Source organism: Spermophilus citellus, assembly GCF_964194105.1.
Source record: "Spermophilus citellus genome assembly, chromosome: 10".
In the NCBI taxonomy this organism is placed as follows: domain Eukaryota; kingdom Metazoa; phylum Chordata; class Mammalia; order Rodentia; family Sciuridae; genus Spermophilus; species Spermophilus citellus.
In genome coordinates, this window is record NC_138197.1 from 120,777,892 (window position 1) to 120,803,897 (window position 26,006).

The window sequence follows — 26,006 nt, forward strand, 5'->3', positions numbered from 1 at the left end:
TCATGCTCTTCCTTCCTGTTCTGTTCTTAGTTGCTCTCTTTATATCAAAGCAGACATTTGGCATTTGTTTTTTAGGGCTTGGCTAGCTTAGCTTAGCATAATCTGCTCTAATGCCATCCATTTCCCTGCAAATTCTATGATTTTGTCATTTCTTAGTGCTGCATAATACTCCATTGTGTATAGATGCCACATTTTTTTTTATCCATTCATCTATTGAGGGGCATCTAGGTTGGTTCCACAGTCTAGCTATTGTGAATTGTGCCGCTATAATCATTGATGCAGCCGTATCCCTATAGTGTGCTCTTTTAAGGTCCTCAGGGAATAGTCCGAGAAGTGCAATAGCTGGGTCAAATGGTGGATCCATTCCCAGCTTTCCCAGGAATCTCCATACTGCTTTCCAAATTGGCCTCACCATTTTGCAGCCCCACCAGCAGTGTACAAGTGTACCCTTTTCCCCACATCCCCGCCAACACTTATTGTTGTTTGACTTCATAATGGCTGCCAATCTTACTGGAGTGAGGTGGTATCTTAGGGTGGTTTTGATTTGCATTTCTCTGATTGCTAGAGATGGTGAGCATTTTTTCATGTACTTGTTGATTGATTGTATATCCTCCTCTGAGAAGTGTCTGTTCAGGTCCTTGGCCCATTTGTTGATTGGGTTATTTGTTATCTTATTGTTTAATTTTTTGAGTTCTTTGTACATTCTGGATATTAGGGCTCTATATGAGGTGTGGGGGGTAAAAATTTGTTCCCAGGATGTAGGCTCTCTATTTACCTCTTTTATTGTTTCTCTTGCTGAGAAAAAACTTTTTAGTTTAAGTAAGTCCCATTTGTTTATTCTTGTTATTAACTCTTGGGCTATGCGTGTCCTATTAAGGAATTTGGAGCCTGACCCCACAATATGTAGATTGTAGCCAACTTTTTCTTCTATCAGACGCAGTGTCTCTGATTTGATATCTAGCTCCCTGATCCATTTTGAGTTAATTTTTGTGGCTGGCGAGAGAAAGGGATTCAATTTCATTTTGTTGCATATGGATTTTCAATTTTCCCAGCACCATTTGTTGAAGATGCTATCCTTCCTCCATTGCATGCTTTTAGCCCCTTTATCAAATATAAGATAGTTGTAACTTTGTGGATTAGTCTCTGTGTCCTCTATTCTGTACCATTGGTCCACCTGCCTGTTTTGGTACCAGTACCATGCTGTTTTTGTTACTATTGCTTTGTAGTACAGTTTGACCTCTGGTATCGCTATACCTCCAGATTCACACTTCCTGCTTAGAATTGCTTTTGCTATTCTGGGTCTTTTGTTTTTCCATATGAATTTCATGATTGCTTTGTCTATTTCTACAAGAAATGCCGTTGGGATTTTGATTGGCATCGCATTAAACCTGTAGAGAACTTTGGGTAATATCGCCATTTTGATGATGTTAGTTCTGCCTTTCCATGAACAGGGTACATTTTTCCATCTTCTGAGATCTTCTTCTATCTCTCTCTTTAGGGTTCTGTAGTTTTCATTGTATAAATCTTTCACCTCTTTTGATAGGTTGATTCCCAAGTATCTTATTTTCTTTGAGGATATTGTGAATGGAGTGGTTTTCCTTATTTCCATTTCAGAGGTTTTGTTGCTGATATACAGGAATGCCTTTGATTTATGCGTGTTGATTTTATAACCTGCCACTTTGCTGAATTCATTTATTAACTCTAGCAGCTTCTTTGTAGACTCTTTTGGGTCTGTTAAGTACATTATCATGTCATCTGCAAATAGCGATAATTTAATTTCTTCTTTTCCTATTTTTATGCCTTTGATTTCTTTTGTCTAATTGCTCTGGCTAGTACTTTGAGAACTAAATTGAATAGAAGTGGTGATAGAGGGCATCCCTGTCTTGTTCCAGATTTTAGAGGGAATGCCTTCAGTTTTTCTCCGTTTAGGATGATGCTAGCCTGAGGTTTAGCATATATAGCTTTTACAATGTTGAGGTAAGTTCCTGTTATCCCTAGTTTTTCTAGTGTTTTGAACATAAAGGGATGCTGTACTTTGTCAAATGCTTTTCCTGAATCCATCAAGATGATCATATGGTTCTTGTCTTTAAGTCTATTGATGTGGTGAATAGCATTTATTGATTTCCGTATATTGAACCAGCCTTGCATCCCAGGAATGAATCCTACTTGATCATGGTGCACAAGTTTTCTGATATGTTTTTGTATTCGATTCGCCAGAATTTTATTGAGAATTTTTGCATCCAAGTTCATTAGAGATATTGGTCTGTAGTTTTCTTTCTTTGAAGTATCTTTGTCTGGTTTTGGGATCAAAGTGATGTTGGCCTCATAGAATGAATTTGGAAGAGCTCCTTCTTTTTCTATTTCTTGAAATAGCTTGAAAAGTATTGGTATTAATTCTTCTTTGAAGGTTTTGTAGAACTCCACTGTATACCCATCCGGTCCAGGGCTTTTCTTGGTTGGTAGTCTTTTGATGGCTTCTTCTATTTCTTCCTTTGTTATTGGTCTGTTTAAATTGTGTGTGTCTTCCTGTCTCAATCTGGGCAAATCATATGCCTTAAGAAATTTATCGATGTCTTCACTATCTTCTATTTTATTGGAATATAGGGTTTCAAAATACTTTCTAATTATCTTCTGTATTTCTGTAGTGTCTGTTGTGATATTGCCTTTTTCATCCCGTATGTTAGTAATTTGAGTTCTCTCTCTTCTTCTTTTCGTTAGCATGGCTAAGGGCTTGTCTATCTTATTTATTTTTTTAAAGAACCAACTTTTAGTTTTATCAATTTTTTCAATGGTTTCTTTTGTTTCAATTTCGTTGATTTCTGCTCTAATTTTAATTATTTCTTGTCTTCTACTACATTTGCTGTTGTTTTGCTCTTCCTTTTCTAGGTTTTTGAGGTGTTGTGTGAGTTCATTTATTTGTTGGTTTTTTCTTTTTTTGAGGTAAGAACTCCAAGAAATGAATTTCCCTCTTAAAACTGCTTTCATTGTGTCCCATAGATTCCGGTATGTTCTGTCTGTATTATCATTTGACTCTAAGAATTTTTTCATCTCCTCCTTTATGTCTTCTATAACCCATTGATCATTCAATAACATCTTGTTCATTTTCCATGTGATGTAGGATTTTTCCTTCCTTCCTTTTATCATTGATTTCCAATTTCATTTCATTATGATCAGATATGGTGCATGGTATTATCTCCACGCCTTTATATTTACTAAGAGTTGCCTTATGGCATAATATATGGTCTATCTTTGAGTAGGATCCATGTGCTGCTGAGAAGAACGTGTATCCACTTGATGATGGTTGATATATTCTATATATGTCGGTTAAGTCTAGGTTATTGATTGTGCTGTTGAGTTCTGTAGTTTCTTTATTCAGTTTTTGTCTAGAGCATCTGTCTAATGGCGAGAGCGGTGTGTTGAAGTCACCCATAATTATTGTGTTGTGGTCTGTTTGACTCTTGAACTTGAGGAGAGTTTGTTTTATGAACGTTGCAGCTCCATTGTTTGGTGCATACAAATTGATGATTGTTATGTCTTGTTGGTGGATGGTTCCTTTTAACAGTATATAGTGTCCTTCTTTATCCTTCTTGATTAACTTAGGTTTGAAGTTGATTTTATTCGATATGAGTATGGCCACTCCTGCTTGCTTCCGAGGGCCATGTGAGTGGTATGATTTTTCCCAACCTTTTACCTTCAGCCTGTGTATGTCTTTTCCTATCATATGAGTCTCCTGAAGGCAGCATATTGTTGGATTTGTTTTTTTTGATCCAGGTTACTAGCCTATGTCTCTTGATTGGTGAGTTTAGGCCATTAATATTTAAGGTTACAATTGAGATATGATTTGTACTTCCAGTCATGCTTCTTTATTTATTTATTTTAGTTTGGCTAGTTTTACTTTTTGGTTACTTTCCTCCCCCTTTACTGAGATACCTCCTGCTGTTAGTTTTGGGCACTATTTTTCAATTCCTCTTCTTGTAGTGTTTTGCTCAAAATGCTTTGTAGAGCTGGTTTTCTTGCTGCGAATTCTTTTAGCTTTTGTTTATCGTGAAAGATTTTAATTTCATTGTCAAATTTGAAGCTCAATTTTGCTGAATACAGTATTCTTGGTTGGAGTCCATTATTTTTCAGCGTTTGAAATACATTGTTCCAGGATCTTCTCGCTTTCAAAGTCTGTGATGAGAAATCGGTCGTTAACCTAATTGGTTTACCCCTGAATGTAATCTGCCTCTTTTCTCTCTTAGCTTTTAATATTCTCTCCTTGTTCTGTACTTTGGCTATCTTCATAATTATATGTCTTGGAGTTGGTCTATTATGGTTTTGAATGTTTGGGGTCCTGTAGACTTCCAGGATTTGGCAATCCATTCCATCTTTCATCTCTGGGAAGTTTTCTAGAATTATTTCATTTAATATGCTGTCCATTCCTTTGGTTTGAATCTCTGTGCCTTCTTCTATCCCTATGACTCTCAAATTTGGTTTTTTTATGACATCCCATATCTCTTGAATAGATTGCTCGTGGGATTTAAGCATCTTTTCTGTGTTGACTATATTCTTTTCAAGTTGATAAACCTTGTCTTCATTATCTGATGTTCTGACTTCTACTTGATCAAGTCTATTTGTAATATTCTCGTTTGAGTTTTTAATTTGGTTTATAGTTTCCTGCAATTCTAAGATTATTGTTTGATTTTTTTTTAAGATCTCTATCTCCTGGTAGAGCTTGTTCTTTGCCATTTGAATTTGTTTGTTTAATTCATTTTCAAAATATACTTTTATTTCTTGGACTTGCTGTTTCATGTCTTCTCTAATATTCCTTTCCATTCGAGTTAGGTATGCCTTGAGTTCTTTCCCTATCCCTGTTTCTGATGTTTCTATGTCCTCCTATAGAATTGAGTTGTCTTGCATTGTTTGTAATCCTTTTTTCCCTTGTTTTCTCATGTTGTCCACGTTACTTTCCAGCTCTATTTGATTGTCGTGTTTCTGCTCTCTTCTATAGATTTGTTTTGTCTCTGTATTACTCTGATGTCTCTCCTTTGTGTTGTTAAACTATGCCTGCTAACGTGGATTCCGCTGGGAAGGAATTCCGACGTCCGAGCTCCAGTGACGACACTACTCTGCTATGACGGGCCCCAGTCTCCTGGCCGGGGTGTCCTAATGGGGGGGTGTGACTGGACTGTCTCTGTTTGGTTTCAGCTCCCGGTTGCGGCAGGCGGGCGGTCTCCAGCCGCCCAGTATCACAGGCCGCGGGCAGGTGATCAGTCGCCAGTGGGCGGGCGTACTCCTACCGCCCAGTTACGCGGGAAGTGGGTGAACTGTTGCCGGCGGGCCTGCAGTTTACAGCCGCCCAGTCGCGAGGGCCTTGCCTCTAGTCCCCTGGTTTCTCCTGCTAGTCTTGGTTTCTCCTGCTAGGCCAGATTTCCCCTGAGTGATGGTTCTCGGCAGTTCAAACTGTACTCTGGGCCTGCCGTTTGTTGGGTGTGGAGGGTGGCTATTGGGAACCCTGGCACTCTATTGTTTTGTTTCCCTTGTGGGGGATGGGACTGAACCGCTTCCTTCCCCGTCTGAAATCCCGAACTCAGCCCGGGGGTCAGTGCGGGCTTGGCTGGCGGGATTCCACAGTGTCGCAGCCACTTATCTCCCTGCTTGCTAGTTAATCCCTTCTCTGCAGCGCCATGCCTTCTGTAGCCGCGGGGCAGGCCGCGCGAATCAGACAGCCTGGTTCTCCGGGGTCACACAGTTGGCTTTTGGGATCCCCGGCACTCTATGGTTTTGATTTTTTCTGCTTGCCCCTCCCCCAGCGCTGGCTAGACAGGTTTTGTTTTGGCTGCTGATGGGAGGGGGGGTTGAAGGTCAGGTGCCTCTAGTTTCCCCTTAGTCTTTATGCAGGCTCACTCTGATACTCCCTCCCCCGGAAAGTCTAGGAGAGATTTTATGCGAAATCCCCCTATGTATGGGGGCTGAGCTGAGTGACACACAACTGTTTTGTTGTTGCAATCTGTCGGAGAGTGGCGGTGGATACTTCAGCTCTCCAAGATGGTGGCCGCTGATTGCCTTAGTGGAGTGTCCCTTGTTGGGGATGGGACTGTACCCGGTAATATGTAATTTATATGCCAGGATCTTTATTATGCAAATTATGTATGGTCTCAGTTTATGAAATAACATTGTTTTTTAGAGACTTATGTCATTCTAGGATCTTTCCAACTTCACTCAAAAGGGATCTTCTGGAACATGCTGTCCAGTATGGAACTCACTAGCCACATATGACTCTAGGCACCTGAAATGTGTTTGGGTCAAAGATTTAGTATAAGAAAAGGATTGTCAGATATCTCATTCGTAAAATTCATTTTACCTATTTCTTCTTACTTTAAAAATATTTCTATTCATTAGCACTGTTCTTGAATGCCAGTCCTTCCTTTCATGTCCTCTAAAGCAGCATAGTAGAGTCCTCTAGGAGAGCAGCCACTACCATACAGTGCTGTTGAGCACTTGAAATATGGCAGATTAGACTGGGGAACTGAATTTTTTTCATTTTACTACTGATAGGGATCTTAGTGGGTAGTGCAGATCTACAGGCTTGAGTCATTAGTGATTTTGTAACATAAAACTTGAGAGAAAATTGTAGATTTTATTTTTAATATTTATAGCACTTTATTGAATCAGATATGAAGGGGCACTCTGAACAAAGTGGAGACAGTTTGAATGTCAAAAAGAGTAATGGGGAGCTGGAGTTGCAGCTCATTGGTAGAGCGCTAACCTCGCCATGCATAAGGCACTGGGTTCCATCCCTGGCACCACATAAAAATAAACAAAATAAAGGTATTGTGTCCATCTTCAACTTAAAAAAAAAAAGAGTAATGATAGAAATAGGTCATAAAACATTGAATAAAAAAATCTATGAGTTATAGTGATAATAAGAAAGGTTAAAACAGTTGTTTTTTTCTTTTAACAAAAGAATGGCAGCTAACATAAAGCAGATGAGAAAATTAAGGGGAAAAAACATCACATTTTGCAATTATAACACTTAAGTGTTGGGTGAAAAGTTTTTGGAAACCAGAGAACTCATTTTCAAAAATCATCCCACAAAATTGCTTATTAATCACAGGGAAAAGCTATCTGCAATGTAGAAGAGATGTCTACAACGTTAGTCAAGTGATAAAACAGCACATTGGTAATGGGACAGACTGATATTATATGGCCTCCTGATGTAATGTAATGACAAGCGCCTAGTTTATATTCTTCCTAGGAGTGTTTCTCTGAATTTATTAGGAAGAAGCAATGTGAGAAATCCAGAATGTGGGGCGTTCTGTGAAATACCTGGCCTAGACTCTTAAAAAGTGTCAGATGTCATGAAAGACCAAAAAGGCAAAGAGGCTGCTAGATTAGGAGAATAAAGAGACCTGATAACCAAATGTAATGGGGTTGTCCTTAATCATAATCCAGGTAAAGAAAACATTTATCTATAAAGGACATTTGGGGAATGATTGGGGAGATTTGAAAAATGGGTTGTGTATTAGATAATGTTGTATTTTATTCTTGGGTGTACTGATGTGGCTTTTTAGGGAAATGTCTTTATTCTAATAGAGTAATGCTGAAGTATTTATGTGCTAAGTGACATGGGGTCTGCAATTTTGAAATGTTTCTGAAAAATAGAGAAAACTAGCAAATTGTGAAGAAGTGTGAATCTAATTAAGGGCATTCAGGGTTCATTATACTATCTTTTAATTTTTTATAGGCTTGATATTTTTAAAAATAAAAATATTAAAATATACCAGAAAATATATGTGTACATTTTAATGAAAACATGACCCTAACACAGAAGCTTTGTTCTGTAGTATCCTACTGGATAGCATAGTGCTTTACTAGATTACAGAAGACAGGTATTAAAGTCATTTGAAGTCATGAAAATGATTAAAATGGTTGTGGCTTGCATACCAAAGAAAGAAAATTGGACCCTTTATCTCCTCTTAAATGTCATCATTTTCTTCAAAATTGGGGACTGTTTAAAAAATACTTTGAAGAAGTCAAAGGAAGTTACAGTAGGATATTGGTTTTTAAGATATCTAGGGTAAAGCTGATTGCTAACTGAAAGATCCACATTTGTGCAAGGGAGAGGATGGTTAATAGTAAGTGAAGAAATGTCATGGCAGATGAAATCCAAGAGTTGTGGGGTCATGGTAATGAGTAAATTATCCACATAAACAGTAGAGAACTAGGGAAGGCATCCTAGTCCTAGATACTTAGTTAGGGTAGTGGCTAAAAATTGGTAGATGCTTGCTTTCCAAAAGAGTAGATGAATATACAGATGACCACTGATTTATAATGGCTCAACTTACCATTTTATTTTACTTTCAACTCTACTCTTTTTTCAATTTTAGGATGGTGTGAAAATGATAAAGCATTCAGTAGAAATTATACTTTGATTATTTTGATTTATGTTTTTGTGGTGCTGAGATCAAGTTTAGGGCCTGGTGCTTGCTAGTACCTGGTGCTTGCGAGGCAAGTACTTTACCGCTAAACTGCATCCCTAGCTCCTGTATGTCTTGGATTTGGATCTCTTTGGGCTAGCAATTTGCATTATGAACCTCTTGTGTGATACAGAGCAGAACAGTGAGTTGTAGCTCCCTGTCAGCCTCACAATCAGAAAGCGAAACAACTGATATACTCCAGTATACTGCATTGCTAGGCTATCATGTTTAGTTGGCTACGTGTATACACACATTTTTTTCTTTTTTTTTACTTTATTTTCAATTTACTGTGGATTTATCAGGATGCAAACCCATTGTAGGTTGAGGAGCATCTGTAGTTGGATCATGTAGTTGGATTAAAGGAGAGATTTTTGCCTTCCTCTGGTGGAGGAATAACATGTAGAAGTAGTATACATGAGGATTTCAGGAGGAAAAGCAGCTAATATTTCTGAAGATTGAAAGAAAAGCTTCTTGAAAGAAGGCCAGGTTTAAGTTGAGGTAAGGAGATGTAGAGGAAGGACTAGTGAAGAGACTTAAAATGAAGACTTTACTTACAATGAGATGTACAGGGCTCATTGTGGGGAAAAGAAATACAGAACCTTATCATTTTAAGTCCCCGGATGCTCTATTCTGTTTTAATAATTAAGTTAACTAGATGATTCTAATCAGTTTCTGTCCGTAAGAAAATTATTTCATTGTGAACTCCAAGGAAACTCATATAGAAATTGTATAATGTTTCCTGCTTATGAGTGCTTTTATCTAAAAGCACACACTGTTTTTTAAAGGCCACACCTTATTTAAAAGAGGAAACACATTTTTGTTTGTTTGGTTTTTAGGCATTTGGACTCGGTCCTCAGTGATCATACACGAAATTCTGCTGAAGGCACAGAATATTTCAAAATGCTTGTAGATGTTTTTGCTCCAGAATTTCGAAGGCCAAAGAATATACATCTCCGAAATTTCTATATCATTGTTCCTCCTCTAGTGAGTATATTCAGAACCTAAAATGAATTTGAAAAAAGAGTATTAATAAATCTGGTTTTCTTGTAAGCATGAAATGCACACAGACTGTATTACTGACTTTCTGGTTGTAGGTAAAACTAAGTGTGAGCTCAGTGAATGTGACCAACTTTTTTTTATTCATTAGCTATGTTGAACTTATTTAATAGTTAAGAGATTATTATTTGTTATACACTGCCAGAGAAATCATAGTGTTTTAAATTACTTAAGTATATGCCATTACATATCCCATAGAATCTTTGGCCAGAATAATACCATGTAATCATTTTAATTGCTTAGCATAGACTGACTTCAGCTGTTTTAATATAAAGTTTTTTCTAACATCTCTCTTAAAAGCCTGTTATTTGAGGATAACTTCTGTCTATTCAGTAGTAAATACCAATACCTAAATATTTAGTGCTTTCTCCTTATTAAAATATGTAATATGTTCTGTATTTCTGTAGTCACTATCAAAAAGTAGCTTATTAACAAAAATGACATTATAAAGACAATTTTTCCAGTGGGGGAAATGGAGTCAAAAGTTTAGATAGGTTAATCTTCCCTGAAGCTTTCTATAATAGTTTTTCAATTTGTAAATAGATAGCTCTAAAATCTAAATATCACTTTGAAGTTTTAGCTTTTTATTATATCTACCTTTGACCAAGAATAACAACTTTTCATATTTTTGCCTGAATTGTTGACACCCATCTTCATACATTTTACATAACCATTATTACCTATCAGAAATAGCTATTGACTTATTGATAGCTTTTGTTTTTCATAAATTTTGTTTTATATACTTATTGTTAGTTATCATTACAATTTAGTAGCTATGGTAGAGCAAAGATGTCCACATTCATCTAATAAGCATCTTTCCATTTTAGGCTAGGTCCAAACTAGTATGTGGCAACACTGTAGTTAACTTAGGGTGAGTTCTCACCGTATTTCTTTAAGATGGAGGACAAATGTTTAGGCCCTAGTAGCAGTAATGAAAACCATTGGTGACCTTAGGGGGGAGCCTGGAGATTTACAGAATTCAGTTCCAAATGGACTAAGAGCCCTACCAAGAAGTATAGAACACTACCTTTGTGCTCAAGTTTACAGTTTTAAAATGTAAATAAGCTATCTTAAAAAAGATTTAAATAACAGTTGATAAATATTTTGCCAATATGTGATTGTGAAATGAATTTCACAGGCAATAAAAGTGAAACTTGATGTTTTGTTTTTAATGTTGACTGTTAACTGTATTCATCACTGTATCATAATTATTTTTTAAACAATATTTTCTGTACCCCTCTATGGCTCTGCTGTCCTTGTATTATCACATGTGGCCACTAAAAGTTTTTTTTTTTAATTTTATGAAATTAAAAATTCACTTTCTCAGTTATATACTAGCCTCAGTGGACACACATGACTAATGGCTTAGTATGTTGGACACGAAAAAAAATCTGTGCCAGTAGTGCTGCTTGGTGTAAACTCTAAATGGTAATCAGTTTTTTTTTTTCCTAATCAAAAGTTCTTTTATGCATGTTACATAGTAGCTTCAGTAAATCTTTGAACAAATTGATTAGATAAGGTATTTTGGAAAAGCTGAATTTTCAAGAGAAGTACCACTTTTGAGGAATTCACCCTTTAGCCAAAGGACTTTTAATCCCTTTTAACCAAAAACATGATAAGTAGTATTTTAGAATGAATCAAGCAGGCGGAAGTAAAATCTTCCTGCATAGGCTTAAGAGTATTTTGTTATAAAGCAGGACCATTTCTGACTCCCACATTCTTTTTGTATCATTTTGGGTAAGATGCTAAATCTCCCATTGCTCAGTGTTTTCATCTCTAAAATGTGTATCATACTTTATAATGAACCATATACACTGTGCTTGGGTTAAGTAGTGATTGAAGGAGGACTCATGTTTTAAGGGCTTGGAAAGAAAGCCATTAAGAGACATTTGAACAGATTTGTTTCCTCACTAAGAGATTGTCTTAGGCAAATGTTTCAGAAGGAAAGACAGGAACCTAGGGTTCATTTTGCAGTTTTTGAAATGTCTGTTCTGAAGATTCTAAAGACTTTCTTAACACAGTTGTTTCTTTAATATCTCTTTTTAGACTCTCAACTTTGTAGAGCATTCCATTAGTTGCAAGGAAAAATTGAATAAAAAAAATAAAATTGGAGCAGCCTTTACTGATGATGGTTTTGCCATGGGTAAGCTTAAATGGAACTATTTTCCCACTGATTTTATGTTCACCTTAAAATATGTTTTTATATTGACTTAAAAATAGGTTTTTGTGCTCTTTACAGATTGATTTTTCATGGGATAATGCTTACTGTTTGTTTCATTTTAGTGGGGTCATCTGACAATACTTTTTTTTCCTCATCATCTTTAACTGTATTTCAGTAGTCTGTTAGTATTGCTAATCACTTTTCTAACTTGACTGAACACTTAGGCTTTGTTTTTGTTGGGTTTTCATAGTTTTAAGCATCTTGTATTTAGTTTCCCTAGTTTGCCTGTAACTTCCTCTTCACTTGCTCTTTATCAGTGGAACTTTTTTAAAAATTTTTTTTTAGTTGTAGATGAACACAATACTATAATTATTATTTTTATGTGGTGCTGAGAATTGAACCCAGTGTGTCACACGTTCTGTGTGAAGCAAGTGCTCTAACACTGAGACCCAGCCCCAGCCCTATCAGTGGAACTTTTTATTCGCTACCCTCAATAGCCCAATATTTTTGCAGGCCATATTATTTATTTTCTTCTTAATTGATTTTTCTTTAGTTTTTTACATTCTTACATATTTTCTTAGGAAAATTAAGCCATCTCGGTAGCTTCACTCATTTATGCAGTAAAATGTGATTTGAAAGAGTATTGATTCAAAATTGTTAGCTTATTGCTAAGAGTTATTGGTAAAGGCATAGAATACAACCTCTACACTCACTGTAATTTTGCTTATGACTGTAGGTGTGGCTTACATCCTAAAGCTTTTGGATCAGTACCAGGAGTTTGATTCACTTCACTGGTTCCAGTCTGTTAGAGAGAAATACCTGAAGGAGATAAGAGCAGTTGCTAAGCAACAGAACGTACAATCAGCTAGTCAAGATGAAAAACTATTGCAAACCATGAACCTCACTCAGAAGCGACTGGATGTCTATCTACAGGTAGAGGAATGTAAAAGTCAAATCTGCTTTGACTTGCTTTTTGATATCTGAAAACCATAATCCATATGGAAAACCCCATTTTAAACAAGTGAGATGAATATAGGGTATATTTTAGGATTAATGATATTTGAAAGTTGTTTGATTCAGATCTTAATAATGGATGGGCTACTTAGTTAAGTTTATTTATGATTTATGCCAGAGGGTTTTAATATAATAAGACACATTAAAGTACAAATATTTTCTTTTTAGTTTTGTTTCTTTTATTCTTGATATTTTGTGATAATAAGCATTTTTCCTTTTTATTTCAAATTTGTTTATTTAGGAATTTGAATTGCTCTATTTCTCACTGAGCAGTGCAAGAATTTTCTTCAGAGCAGACAAGACTGCAGCTGAAGAGAACCAAGAAAAGAAAGAAAAGGAAGGTCAGTGAGTGACTTGAATTTGGAAAAAAACAATAAATCTCTTTTTAACTGTAGACATGAATACACCATTTTTGGGTCAGATTTCTAGCTTCCTTTTTTCTTTTGGAAAATAATATAGACCTAGAAATAAGTCTTTAAAAAAAAAAAAAAACTAATGCCTGTATTTAAGTTGAAAAGAAATTTACTTAATTCATGAATTAGAATTAAACATGCTTAAAATTATTTTAGACTATTATCTGGAAGATATTTAGTATTTATTAAATTAATTCCATTTAGGTTCATTTTCAAGGCAAAAGATTTGGAAGAATTTGAGTTAATATAATCTAAACTGTGCAGAAACTTGAGTGCTTAGGTTCTGCTTAGGCATTTTGTGATGCCGGAACCTTGTTTTCAGTGCAGGAGACTGGAAAAAACTGCAGATGGACTAGACCATTTGCTTTAAATCCTGAATCATTAAAACAAAATCACCAAACCACTGTAGTCTCAAGGCAGTAGGATTCCTTGCTTTGATTTTTTCTTGAAGAACTCTCTAGGGTTCTGGTTTGATGTATATCACTTACATGCTCAAGTTACACTTCTTAACTGTATTTTAGCTAAAGATTGCTCAGAGATGTCAGTTGCTGAATAAGTACATTTGTCAAATAATTTTCATTTGTTAAATAGTATATGCACATGACATTTGCACAAAATGCCAGGATTTTGTTCTGATCCTAGACAGTAAAAAGCTGTTTATAAAAAGTAAGTTACAAGTACAAATGGAAAGTTATTCATTCTGGACAATTTTAATATGTGAGTTTGCTGCCACATCTCTGTCAGTATTGGCAGTGCACCGTAGTGGTGATTTCTTGGTTCAACTGGAAGAAGTGGTGGGGGGAGGGAGCATAACCTATTTAGATGAGAGATACCAAGATTCCACAGGAAAAAGATGCTCAATTTGAAGTCCCTCCCCAGTTGCGATTCCTCTCTCTCAACTCTGCATTTCCATTAACAACCAGTCAGAACTTGCTTAGTATTTGGTCTATGTAAAACAAAACAAAAACTAGTTATAATTTGTTATGTTGAAGAAAAGTTTGATGGATACAACCTTTAATTTGATATGTAACAATATTGCTCTTTTCAAATTTTATTTACGTTTTAATTCACTTTTTAAAATTGGACATAAATATGACCATTGTTGTTTTCACTCATACTTCTAGAAGAAACTAAAACAAGCAATGGAGACCTGTCTGATTGCACTGTGTCTACTGATCCTGTTGTGAAGTGATATTGATGGTATGAGATCATCAGAATTGTGTTAATATTTTTGCCAGTGAAATGGATGTTGTAAGCTATCATCAAATTGTTTCCTGGGTCACATCTCTGGAAAATATTTTAGTTATGACAACTCTTAAGGCAGTACTCTGAAGTTCAGCCATTCTGTTTACAAAGGCTCTGCTTTTCAAAGGTTGAGAATAAGATTTTAAAAGTTGACTTTTGCCTAGACTTTAGGCTAGAAGATGTTTCTAGGAAAAATTATTTGTTGGCAAATCCAGATTCCTAAAATGTCACCTCAGATCTCTTGCAGTCTACAAGTGTTTGTAATTTATATTTGCATAGGTCTTTATCTCAAGTCATTGGAAATTCAATGCATATACTATATAGCCAGTAAATACATGTCTTAAAAAAAAAAGGAATTGAACCTGAAATTTATGAAGCATACATATCAATATTCTTACAAAAAGAGTATGTGAAGACGACTTTGATACTGGAGGTGAGGTACAAATGTGTTATGTACCCTTTGTGTACAGTATAACTGATGATCCTTCATTGTTAATTTCGTGTGACTCACAAGAGCTGCTGCTGATGTCTTTTGATGAGACATTGTAATTAGTTTACATTGCTTTGGGAACATTTAACCTCCAACAACTGCTTTAAGATTTACTTAATACTCAAAAGTCAGATAAAGCCATAGAATCCTGCTTGTTCACTTCTGGTTGATATCAAAAAAAGTTGAATGAATTGTTTCTACATCTAAACTCAGGTTTCTTCTATGTTAGGTTAAATTGAAATCCTGATGGTTTGGGCAGGCTTTTTCTTCATATCAAGTATAATCTAAAATACAAGATTAAATAATTGCACTGTGCAGGCTTTTAAAAAATTACCACTGTGAGAATAAAACTCTAATAAATCACTTCCTGATTTTAAGAATATAGAAAGATTTTTGAGTAAATTTTAGTTCCTGGCAAGCTACTGGCTTTATTTTTGTAAAGATGTTAGTTAATAATTATATGGTTTAATCTTGGCCTTTTTAAATATAATAAAATAATACCTTTATGGTGAAAAAGAAAATTTAAAACTTTAAATGTAATACAAATATCATTTGGGAAAATGCTTGATTTTTCTGTTGCATTTGCCTGCTAAACATTTCTTTGGATAAATCCTGCAAGGAAGAAATTCTAACATTTTTGGAATGGGTATTCAGTGCTCTGTCTGTGCTCATTGGTTTAGGGTCAGGAAAACTTTCCCAGCCCAAGATAAATACCTTCCCTATTAAAGTCAGAAGAAACAGAATTTGTAGAAACTGTTTTATGTTTATTATGTAAACATGGCTTAAAAATTATGGACAATGGATAGATTAAAGACATTTGATATTTTTAATTCATACTAACTGTAGAAATGGCCCTAAAGCATGCTGCATAATTGATAATTTGATAATTTATATTTTCATTATTATAAATGTTTATATTAATGATATTGCATTTAATTGTATCAAATTAGTCACCATTTCATAGCAACAGTATTGTTTTCTGTTTTTCTTCTCTAACTTTCTAAATTATATCCTTCAATGGGGATAGAAATTGTGATTAAAAGAATCACATCTCTTGATTATCCCCATATGTAAATTAATCATTTTATCAATACTAGAGGCCACATGCTGACTCCCTGGATACCTACAATTGAGAAGAAAGTAACAGATTATTATTTCACCTTTAGTTCAAAATAACATCACTGCAGTCTGGAGAAATTATAATTTCAGATACTTGAAATAAAATCTCTGAAAAGTATTTAAATGGTATCAAACTGCAGAGCAACAGGGCTTCAGTATATTCCCACCTGAGTTAATATATACACTTGGATGTTTTTTCTTACTAACATATTAATGTTAATATTTTTTCAGACATACTGTAATTTAAAAATTAATGTGAACATTTGTTATAAGTTCACAGAAAACTTAATGATGTTCAAATTCTCAGGAATTAAGGACTAACCATACATTGTCAGTTCAAATTAAATTTTGTAAAGGATGGCAAGTTTGTTACCTCACTTGAGTGGGGGTTCCCTCTCCCAATTCTAAGAAAATACAATATGTATAATAAAACATTAATAAATATAATTTTAAATTTTTCCTTCCCCTGGATGTTTATGTTCAAAATTGAATGTCTTGAACCAGTAGTTCTTAACATTTACCTTTCTGGGTCCCCTTAAATCAAATAAAATATACGGAATCTCTCAAAGAAAAAATGCTTGCAAGCTGTCCAGAGGCAAAAAATTTCAAGTATATAATGGGATTGGATTTTGTCTATCCCAGGAAAAGAACCTTTGTTTTCTTTCCTTTATCCATCCTTGATCTTTCCAATAGCTTGATATTTTCAAATAAAAAGAACAACATGAATTTATTTTAAATCCTAATCCTGGAAAGGGATCCTAAGTATGAAGTGCTTAATATGTTAGAAATAACTATAATCCTATTTACAAACATGGGTTGAAGTGAAACAGTAATAAACAAGAGCCTTTTAAATACTACATTGGAAGGCAAGAGATAACAATCCTGTTAAACATTATGCTAGAGAAATGTCTGATTGCCACCTTTTTTATTCTGAGGTATTAAATTTGTAAAATTGTGGGAAAGATAATACTACCACGTACATCATGTTACTTTTTTTTTTTTTTTTAAAGAAAGAGTGGGGGGGAGAGAGAGAGAGAGAGAATTTTTTTTTTTAATATTTATTTTTTAGTTCTCGGCGGACACAACATCTTCGTTTGTACGTGGCGCTGAGGATCGAACCCGGGCCGCACGCATGCCAGGCGAGCGCGCTACCGCTTGAGCCACATCCCCAGCCCTCATGTTACTTTTTGATGCTGGTTCTGCTGAAAGTATGAATTCATAATTTGGGGGATGGGTACTGGGGATTGAACTCCAGGGCTCTCGAACACTGAGCCATATCCCCAGCCCTATTTTGTATCTTTACTTAGACACAGGGTTTCACAGCGTTGTGTAGTGCCTCGTTTTTGCTGAGGCTGGCTTTGAACTTGTGATCCTCCTGCCTCAGCCTCCTGAGCCACTGGGATTACAGGTATGTGCCACCATGCCTAGCGACTTTAAAAATCTTGGCACTATTCTCTTTTCCAGCTTCAGGTTGCAGAAGTTTCAGATGTCTATCACCCCACTACTTGGTATTGATGCACCATTTTATTGAACTATTTTCCTGTCAGTGGAGATTAACATTATTTATTTGGTTTGCCACTAAGTCAATGCAAACCACAATTTACATATGCTCTTGGTATAAGGATCTTGGATGTGATTTTACCCTACTTGCAGGCTACCACGTTTGATTGCCATGATGTCATGGATGCTGACCAAAGGGACAATAATGCAGGCAATATGAGCACCAGCGTATTTTCATCAGTCCCCCTTTCCCTTAAATTCCATAGGGAAATGTTTCATGGATCCTGACAGATGCTTTAATGCCTAGGGGCTTTGTTACTCCTGAAGACCACTGAGTTTAGGAAATCCATGACTTATATAGCAAATAGTAAAAAAAGCCTGCTCTGTGTACTGGAGGAAGATACTTCATCCTTCAGGGTTGCTCATTGCAGTTTTCCCATCCAGTATCACCTCTTCTCTGGCTTAGGGAGAGCTGACAGGTACCTAGAAGTATCTGTCTGTATAAAAATAATTTTTAAACAAAGCTTTTAGGTGTTAGGAACAATTACATAGGTTTTTAAGATTTCAGATAAAAAAGAGAAATCTAGAATAAGTGGAAATCTATAGAAATTAGATTGTACAAGGAACTCTTGAGATGGTGATGGCAAAGTTATAGTTTATATAAAAGTAAATTTTTACATATAGTACAGTATATAAAAAGTTTGGCCAGTAAGTAGTTTCCCTATTTTGATAGCTTACCTCTTCATTACCACTTAAAACTAAGTGATCTCTTGAGTTCCCATTAGTGGAGATAAATTTCTCAGGAATATAGATGAAATTTATCTTTCCATTGATGCATGTCTGATGTCATAATTCTGGGATCATCTTTAAGAACTAAAACATTGTATAATGTATGTAAGATATATGTAAACTGAAGCATTCTGTAGTAGTGCCCTCATTAAGGAGGGGGGAAACTTTTATACCTAGAAGTATCTGTTGATATAAAATCAATTTTAAAGTACTTAAATAATTTTTGTAGAAATAAAGATACTTTGATATAGTTTCTGAATATCAGAATAATTTTCACAGCTTAGTACTAAGAAATATTTGGTAATTGCTTATCTCTGAGGTCATATACGTAACACATAGTGGTTAGAAGCATACACTCCAAGGACAGACTGATGTGAATCTTGATTTGCTGCCTGTGAGGTTATATAGGCACAAGATGGAATAGTAAAAATAAGGAGTTCATGGGATTTTGAGGATTAATTTATATAAAACACTTTATATTTTACATTTTAGCTATTTTATATGGCTTATTGATTTGTACTCTTAGGTAGAAATGCATTTGGTATATAAGTGTTAGCTGCTATTATCACTCTTTTAGGTGGAGTTTGAAAAGCAGTCTGTATTTAACTGTGGCGAGTCTAGGTTCTTAGCTCAGTGACTAGGCTAGTGGTAAATGTGAAGAAGGCCTTGCTCTTCCCTAAAAGCAGTCATAAGAGGGCAGACTTATGGGTATGTGATGGAGAAATCCATATGGAAATCGAAACTGGTGAGGATAGCTGGTTTTCTAAAAAGGTTCCATTTCCTATACTCCCACCATTCATTTGGCACTCATTAATTTTTCACAGGGCTTCTATTTGCATTAATACACAATTCAGTAATTTGAGAAAAAGGGCAGATCACCTGGTTTCTAAATTAAAATTTTTATTTAAAAATATGTATGACCTATTTAAATACTACTACTTGGGAAGTGACGGTGTTGGTTGAACACTTGTTCCCACTTCCTCAGAGGCTCCCTCCCAGCATTTCCCCAACTACTGTTCAGGGTTTGGTGGAAATAGGTCTGTTGCTTTAGTTTAGTTTTATTACCTTTCTGTATTTTCCTAAATAATGTAGTGTTTTGCATGTTTATCCTTACCACAAATAGCATCTTACACTGTATGTTTTTATGACTCTAGTATGATTTTTGAAATGCATGTTGGTGCATAGCTATATCCTATTTTTACTTCTCTAATATTGTTAGTGATTGTAGATGTTTAACCTACTGTACCATTGATGACATTGGGGTTTTCACATTTGGGATACTATTGAACATTCTTGCTGTAATCACTGTTGTACATGTCCTAGAGCATGTATTGAAACTGGTAAGTGGTGGGACAGGCACACTTTCAAATTTACTATAGACTGTCACACTGTTCTCTCATTTCAGCAGTGGGTTAGACTCCCCATTGCTCCTTTCCCTTCCAACAGCTGAATATTTGCAGTCTGTTGAATATAAAATGTCTGCGGTTTTAATTTGCACTTTCTATTATGAGAGAATGAGCACAATTCTGTTTGAGTACTTTATAGTATAGTTTTTAATCTATGAAATGCTTTCATGACTTTGTACGTTTTTAAAATACTTGGGAATACTTTATATATTCTGAATATTTGGTTTGTATCTTTGCTTAGTTAATATTTTCATTCTTTTTTTTTTTTTTTGATGATGATGGGTATCAATTAAATCCAGAGCCTCACACAATGCTAGGCAAGTGCTGTCACTGAATTTCTTCCCCAGCCCTTGTATTTTGTGATGAAAATTTTTTTAAGGTGCTGAATTTCAGACTTTTTATCTTTTCCTTATTTTAGCCACAGTATTAACAATGCTTTAGTTTCCATCCTAGTAACTAACTGTTCAAGACTTGAGATTCTCTACTTCATACCTTCCTCCATTGAAAAAGTCTATGGGGGGGGGGGACTGTGGCTTTTGCAGCTGAGAATTTACTGATCTACTACAGTTAGAATGAATCTAGAACTCACTTAATGGTCTCATATTGGCTTAGATCAGCTATCCATGTCTCTGATGGTGTACACATTTACAGGAGTGATTCTTCTAATAGACCCTATGAAGTTAACTTAGTTTTGGGCTGCAAAGGTTGTTTTATTAATTCCCCATTTAAAAAAAATACTCATGTTGAATAGTTACTTTTTGATGAGCTGTCCCCTCTACAGTGATTTCATTAAACCTTAGTGGTGTTTTGTTTTGTTTTTGTTAAATTGTTATATCCAGAGAACTGACTCTAGTTTCCTTCCAGGAAATATTCTACAAAATAACAGCAAGCAAAAGAAAGAAACAGAATGGTAATTTTTATTGCTGGTTAATTACAAAAATGATAGTCTGTTGAACTTGGTTACAATTAAACACACTGTACCAATTCATGATCTTATATTTATTTCATAGATAGGAGGGATCTGGGAGTCTTGGAACAAGAAATATTGGGGTAGAAATAGGAACTTAAGACCAAGCCCCACGACCAGCTGTGCTTCAAGTGAGTTTTAAAAATTAATTGACCCCTTCCTTGAGGAGGGTCTGGCTCAGAAGAAACAGGAACTGATAGAGCTGCATCCTGAATAGCCATTAAAAGGTCATATCTAAGAGGACCTTAAACTTCTGAATGCTGGTTCAGTGAGGTTGTGTTATAAAACTTTCTTTGTAGTATTCATCTACTAGTCCTTTTACTGCATGATGTCTAACATAGTTGCCAATACTAGACCTGCATCTCTACTGGTACTTGGGCTTCAAAGCAGTGCTTGTCACCTCACTGCACATGGTAATGCTGCATTATAAATATACAACCTTCAGGATGACAGGCACTTGATAAGCTTTAAGTAAAATATAAAAATAGATTATATTAATTGGAAATACTTAGTATTTATCAACTTGTAAAGCTACTTTTTTCCACCTTTAAAATAGACACTAGAAACTCAAGAGACGACATTCAAATAAAGTGAACAATGCATATTTCATAGCTTTCATTGTGAGCACTGCAATGCAATCTAAGGAAAAAAGACTTACCACAAGGCACCTAAAATAACATTTGTAGATGTGTAGGAAGGCTGTCACCCTTTTCTTAACTGTTTCCCTCCCAAGTCTCAGTATCAAGGCATCAAGGGGCACATTCCATAAACGATTGTCAGCATTCTGAAGCCAGGTCAGTGTGCCTATACATCAGAGAAGTTGAAAACCCTTAAGGAGGTAGCTTTCCTTCCTGTGCGTGCTTCCCCCACAGGCCCCAGTGAGTCACGCTTCAGATTCTGCGCTTCTATTTTCACTTGGATGTCCATCATTGTCATCTGATTGATCATTTAACAGTACATATTTTCCATCATTGGTTAGTGGTATAGACAGCATTAATTGAGCCAGTGCTTCTGGATCCTGAAGTTAGGAGAGTTTAAAAGAAGGAAAAAAGAAAATGCTTAAGATGCACTTAAACCCCTTCAGTTTGGCTTTCAATGTGTTCTGTTACCTAACCTCATTCCTCCTGACTCTTGTCAATGTGGGCTTTCAGCTGGGTCTCCTCACTTTGCTGAAAAAAAACTCAAAGGCATTACTTATTCTAGAGTCCAGGCTAATTTTCCTCTTGGTCATAATATGACTTATGTACCCATAATTAGCTTTCCAGAGAGTCCATACAGGAACTTCCCTCATAAAATCTTTGTCTTCTTTGTCTTTAAACCCCATTCTTTTCTGTCTTTAGTCTACATCAGGAGTTGACAAACCATGGCCATTTATTTAGCTCACTATTTATTTAGTTACTAAGTTTTATGTGAGCACAGCTGTGCATTTACATACTGCTTATGGCTGCTTTTGTTACAATAGCAGAGTAAAGAGGCTGTGAAGATAATAAGCCTAAAAGATAAAGACCTTTTATAGAAAAAGTGTGTCAACTTCTCACCTATACTATTAAATACTAACTTTGTAGTGTGTGACATTATTTCAAGTTTTTAGGTCTTCCACCCTCCTCAAGCACTGACTACACTAAAAAGGTATCTTCATTTTACTCTTTAAAGTAAAATATTTTAAGTTTAAAAATCCAGTTCCTCACTGGCCACATTCAGTATGCATATTAAATAATGCAGATCTAGAACATTTCTATTATGTAATATAATTCTTCTAGACACTGCTGGACTTAAAGATACCCCTAGATGAAGGACCATATTTTCCTTTCACTACTATAATTCCAGGATTTTTTATATAATAGGTTCTCAAAAATTTGTTGGATGAGACTGTAAGCTGCTTAATGTGAGAGACAGTGTTCATTTCTAATAAGTTCCCAGGTGATAACTATCAATGCTGCTGGGCCTATGATTGTCCTCTAAGGAGCTAGGCCGTAGAGCATGGTGGGTACCCACCTCATGGGAAACCTAGCCAACTAGTATGCAAGCAAGAAAATTAATAAAGCAGGAGCTGCAGCAATGATACTTATTAATTAAAAAGTATAGATATGTTACCAGTGAACATGGAAACAGATGATCAAAGATGTCTGGTGGTTAGAATGCTTAAAGAAAATCCCAAATTTGGTCTCACTGTCTAATGAGTATCACTTTTCTCTCTTGAGAAAAATGTACAAATGTCTATAGAATAGTTGTTAAACCAGCACTAAAATCCACCTTACCTTTTGAACCTCAATAATTTCTTTTCCCAAATTAATAGCATAACATATCTGCAAAAGACAAGAAAAGTAATGTTTGGTAAAGGTAGAAAAGGATAAAAATTTTAGGAAAAAATGTGATATGGAAGTATAGTGAGGGCACTGTTTATGTCCACATGGAAAGACAGGATTGGCTGTTGGAGATTTGTCCCAGCATACAAATGTCCTGACCTCCTATTGCTGATTTGTACCATACAAAAAAACATTACAGGAAAGTTAAGTTATTCCAGCATTTAAAATTCCTGATAGGATTTTTTTTCTCTGAAGTAAGTATATTTAGCTATTACATGTTCAGATACATAATGGTAAACAGATACTTAATAAAGGAAGATTAACTTTGATAATTCTAAGTACCAGATGTAGTCAGTATTTTTCATACTAAACAAAAGAACAGCTTAGATGTGTTTTCCTGATGTCTTCCTTGATTTGCTCTCTGAGACTATTCTTTACTGTAACTTTCTGCTTTATTATTTCTTTTAAGGAACAAATTTTGGGGGAATTGCTTTTAACATTTCATGATATCCTTACAATAATAAACTATTTTGCTAATATAGTTCTTCCCCATTCACCCTATTTTAGCTGACATATAATTTGTTCCATGGGAAAACTTTAATCAAGTCAGTTTTCTTAATTTAGTAGGGCCTTCCTAGGAACTATCACTGTCTGAACTCCTGGATGGAGGCACAGGAATGACCAACTAGATACAGGGGGCTAGTGCAGAAAGAAAATCATTAAAAATGGACTTGTCTGGATTGAGATTTTACAGAATCTTAATATTAAAAAACAAACAAAAAACAAGACCTTTTCGCCTTCTGAGTTGCTTTCAAAAATGTACGTGCTGAGAGACTCTTCTCCTGTGGACTCTGGAATTCGGATGACAAAGCCAACCAGTCTTTTGTTTTCTTGATGAGCAGCAAACTGTGTGACACTGGTAAGTTCAAACTGGAGGGATGGGAAAGGGTTAGATGTGTAATCACAACAACTGGAATTTTAAAAATAAGGCTATTCTCTATGGAAAAGTCATGAAAAAGAGTGTACTAGTAGTGACAGTCATTTAATTTAACAAATTATTAAGTGCCTAGGTGTGTTTAAAGTAGAAGGTGAGGTAAAAGGCATTGAATCACTAACATTAACATGGATGAGGTACTTACGTTGGCCCTTGACACCTGAGTCTGAGGATCTATCAACCTGCAATTTTAAGAGATTTATAATATCACAAATGTTGAAAAAACTTATAGGAACTGGTGAGGGAGGGGTTATAAAATAGGTAGAAGTTCAGAATGAAGTCATCAAATAACCTCAGAGATGAAAAATAAGGTCTGGCTGAGGGCAGGGCAAAACAGTTTCATGAGACCATGTGCTGTGGTTTCTGCCTTTTTTGAACCTCTGTAGGTAATACTCAGGCTGTCTATAGTGGAAGATTATAAGCAAGTAGAAGAACTGATTTTCAATGTTTTGGTGCTTACCCCCCCCCCCAAAAAAAAAAGCCGCAGCATAAATTTTGAGAGTTCTAGTGTATAACAGAATGGATCATATTCTGTACAAGCTTCCTTCCCAACATTCATTGGCTACTTTAGTTCCCCTGAAGTGCTGGATCAATTTCTTCTAAATTTAACTTAAAAAGGGGGGGGGTAGGTGTGAAAAGAGAATGAAGGGGTTTTGACAAAACTATACTTTTCAGGATGGATGTAAGAGGGATTATGTTTAATTTTAACAAGGCATTTCAGACTGTATTCTTTCAACATTTTAAGCTTCATTTAATAATGAGGTTGATGTATCTTGGAACCTGCATTAGAGAATTTAATGTTGTCTTAAATACAAAGAGGTAAATTTCCCCTACATACTTATATTGTGTTAGTTTAATTAACATGATGTATAAATTATTATGGAATTGGTATAGTTTTTTTTAGGTGAAAGCAAAAATCTGTTTTTAAAACAATGGTTATAATTTCCGTATATTTGAAATGTCTAGAGTAGGCAAGATATGTCTAGAGTAGTCAAAATATGTCCTGGATCTATAAAAGATCCAGAACATATCTTGAGAAAAGCTTTTAAAAAAACAAGATTTTATTCATAATAATCTAATTCTCAGGGTAAGGTTCATCAGAAATATTTGAAAATGTTTAAAATAAATGAAAAGGGCAGATTTAATGAACGGCAGAAACTAAATGCTCATTTTTGCCAAAGTTTTAGTTACCTTTCTTGAAGCTGACATTGAGCATTTTCCATGTCCCAGTCAGTTGTAAATGCTTTAAATATATTAACTCAGTTATTTTTTATTTCAACACTATGAGGTGTGGATACAGTTTTCATTTTAAAAGTTAAAGGAATTGAGATACAGAGGTTAAGGAAGTTTGCCTGAAGTTGTGCAGCTAAGAAATGCCATAGCCAGGTATAAAACCCTCTTATAGTCTGGCCTCCCATAGAAATCACAGGCAGATGGGCTGTACAGCTGGTAAGAAGCATTCCAGACTTTATAATAGTAATGTATACCACTGTATGTTAAAATACTGGCATCCATTCCACCCTTGGGTCTCTTAAGTTTGGTTAGAGTGAATCAATCTCTGTGTAACAACTCCAGGTATATCTAAAAAACAGATTTGCAGAGCTGTGTGTATGTAATGGAAATTCGATCTTGTGATTGAGATCTCCCATGTTCTTGGTAGGCAGAATTAATATTGTCAAAATGGCCATTCTACCAAAACTGTTATACAGATTTAATGCAATTCCTATTAAAATCCCAATGACATTCTTCATAGAAATATAAAAAGCAATCATGAAATTCATTGGAAAAATAAGAGACCCAGAACAGCTAAAGCAATCCTTAGCAAGAAGAGTGAAGTAGAAGGCATCACAATATCAGACCTTAAACTATACTACAGAGCAATACTAACAAAAACTGCATGGTATTGGCACCAAAATAGACATGTAGACCAATGGTACAGAATAGAAGACACAGAGACCAACCCATATAAGTACAATTACCTCATACTAGACAAAGGCACCAAAAACATATATTGGAGAAAAGATAACCTGTTCACCAAACGGTGTTGGGAAAACTGGAAATCCATATGTAGGAAAATGAAATTAGAC

The 26,006-nt window shown here is 35.4% G+C and overlaps 2 protein-coding genes across 7 annotated transcripts in view; one reads left to right on the top strand and one right to left on the bottom strand.

The window, feature by feature from the left end:
• The window catches only part of WASHC4 (WASH complex subunit 4), a 61,936-nt gene extending 45,520 nt beyond the window's left edge, over nucleotides 1–16,416 (top strand). For both annotated transcript variants that reach the window (XM_081311400.1, XM_081311401.1), the window contains exons 29-33: nucleotides 9,296–9,443; nucleotides 11,562–11,658; nucleotides 12,413–12,609; nucleotides 12,932–13,031; nucleotides 14,228–16,416. In XM_081311400.1, coding sequence (XP_081167526.1) covers nucleotides 9,296–9,443; nucleotides 11,562–11,658; nucleotides 12,413–12,609; nucleotides 12,932–13,031; nucleotides 14,228–14,295 — 610 coding nt within the window. In that variant the 3' untranslated portion in view covers nucleotides 14,296–16,416. The remainder of the gene's footprint in view (nucleotides 1–9,295; nucleotides 9,444–11,561; nucleotides 11,659–12,412; nucleotides 12,610–12,931; nucleotides 13,032–14,227) is intronic.
• Nucleotides 9,323–26,006, bottom strand: part of APPL2 (adaptor protein, phosphotyrosine interacting with PH domain and leucine zipper 2) — a 60,011-nt gene continuing 43,327 nt past the window's right edge. The window contains exons 18-22 of one of the 5 annotated variants that reach the window (XR_014024208.1): nucleotides 24,065–24,101; nucleotides 23,715–23,855; nucleotides 22,878–22,925; nucleotides 21,278–21,637; nucleotides 9,323–9,460 (exon numbers count right to left, since the gene is read on the bottom strand). Coding sequence is in view for 4 of the 5 variants with exons in the window: in XM_081311402.1 (XP_081167528.1) it covers nucleotides 21,503–21,637; nucleotides 22,878–22,925; nucleotides 23,715–23,855; nucleotides 24,065–24,101 (361 nt within the window). In the remaining variant the exon portion in view is untranslated. Of the gene's footprint in view, nucleotides 9,461–20,174; nucleotides 21,638–21,719; nucleotides 21,789–22,877; nucleotides 22,926–23,714; nucleotides 23,856–24,064; nucleotides 24,102–26,006 lie in introns of those variants that run through there. The other 4 variants (XM_081311403.1, XM_081311405.1, XM_081311402.1 and 1 more) reach the window with 4 other exon arrangements.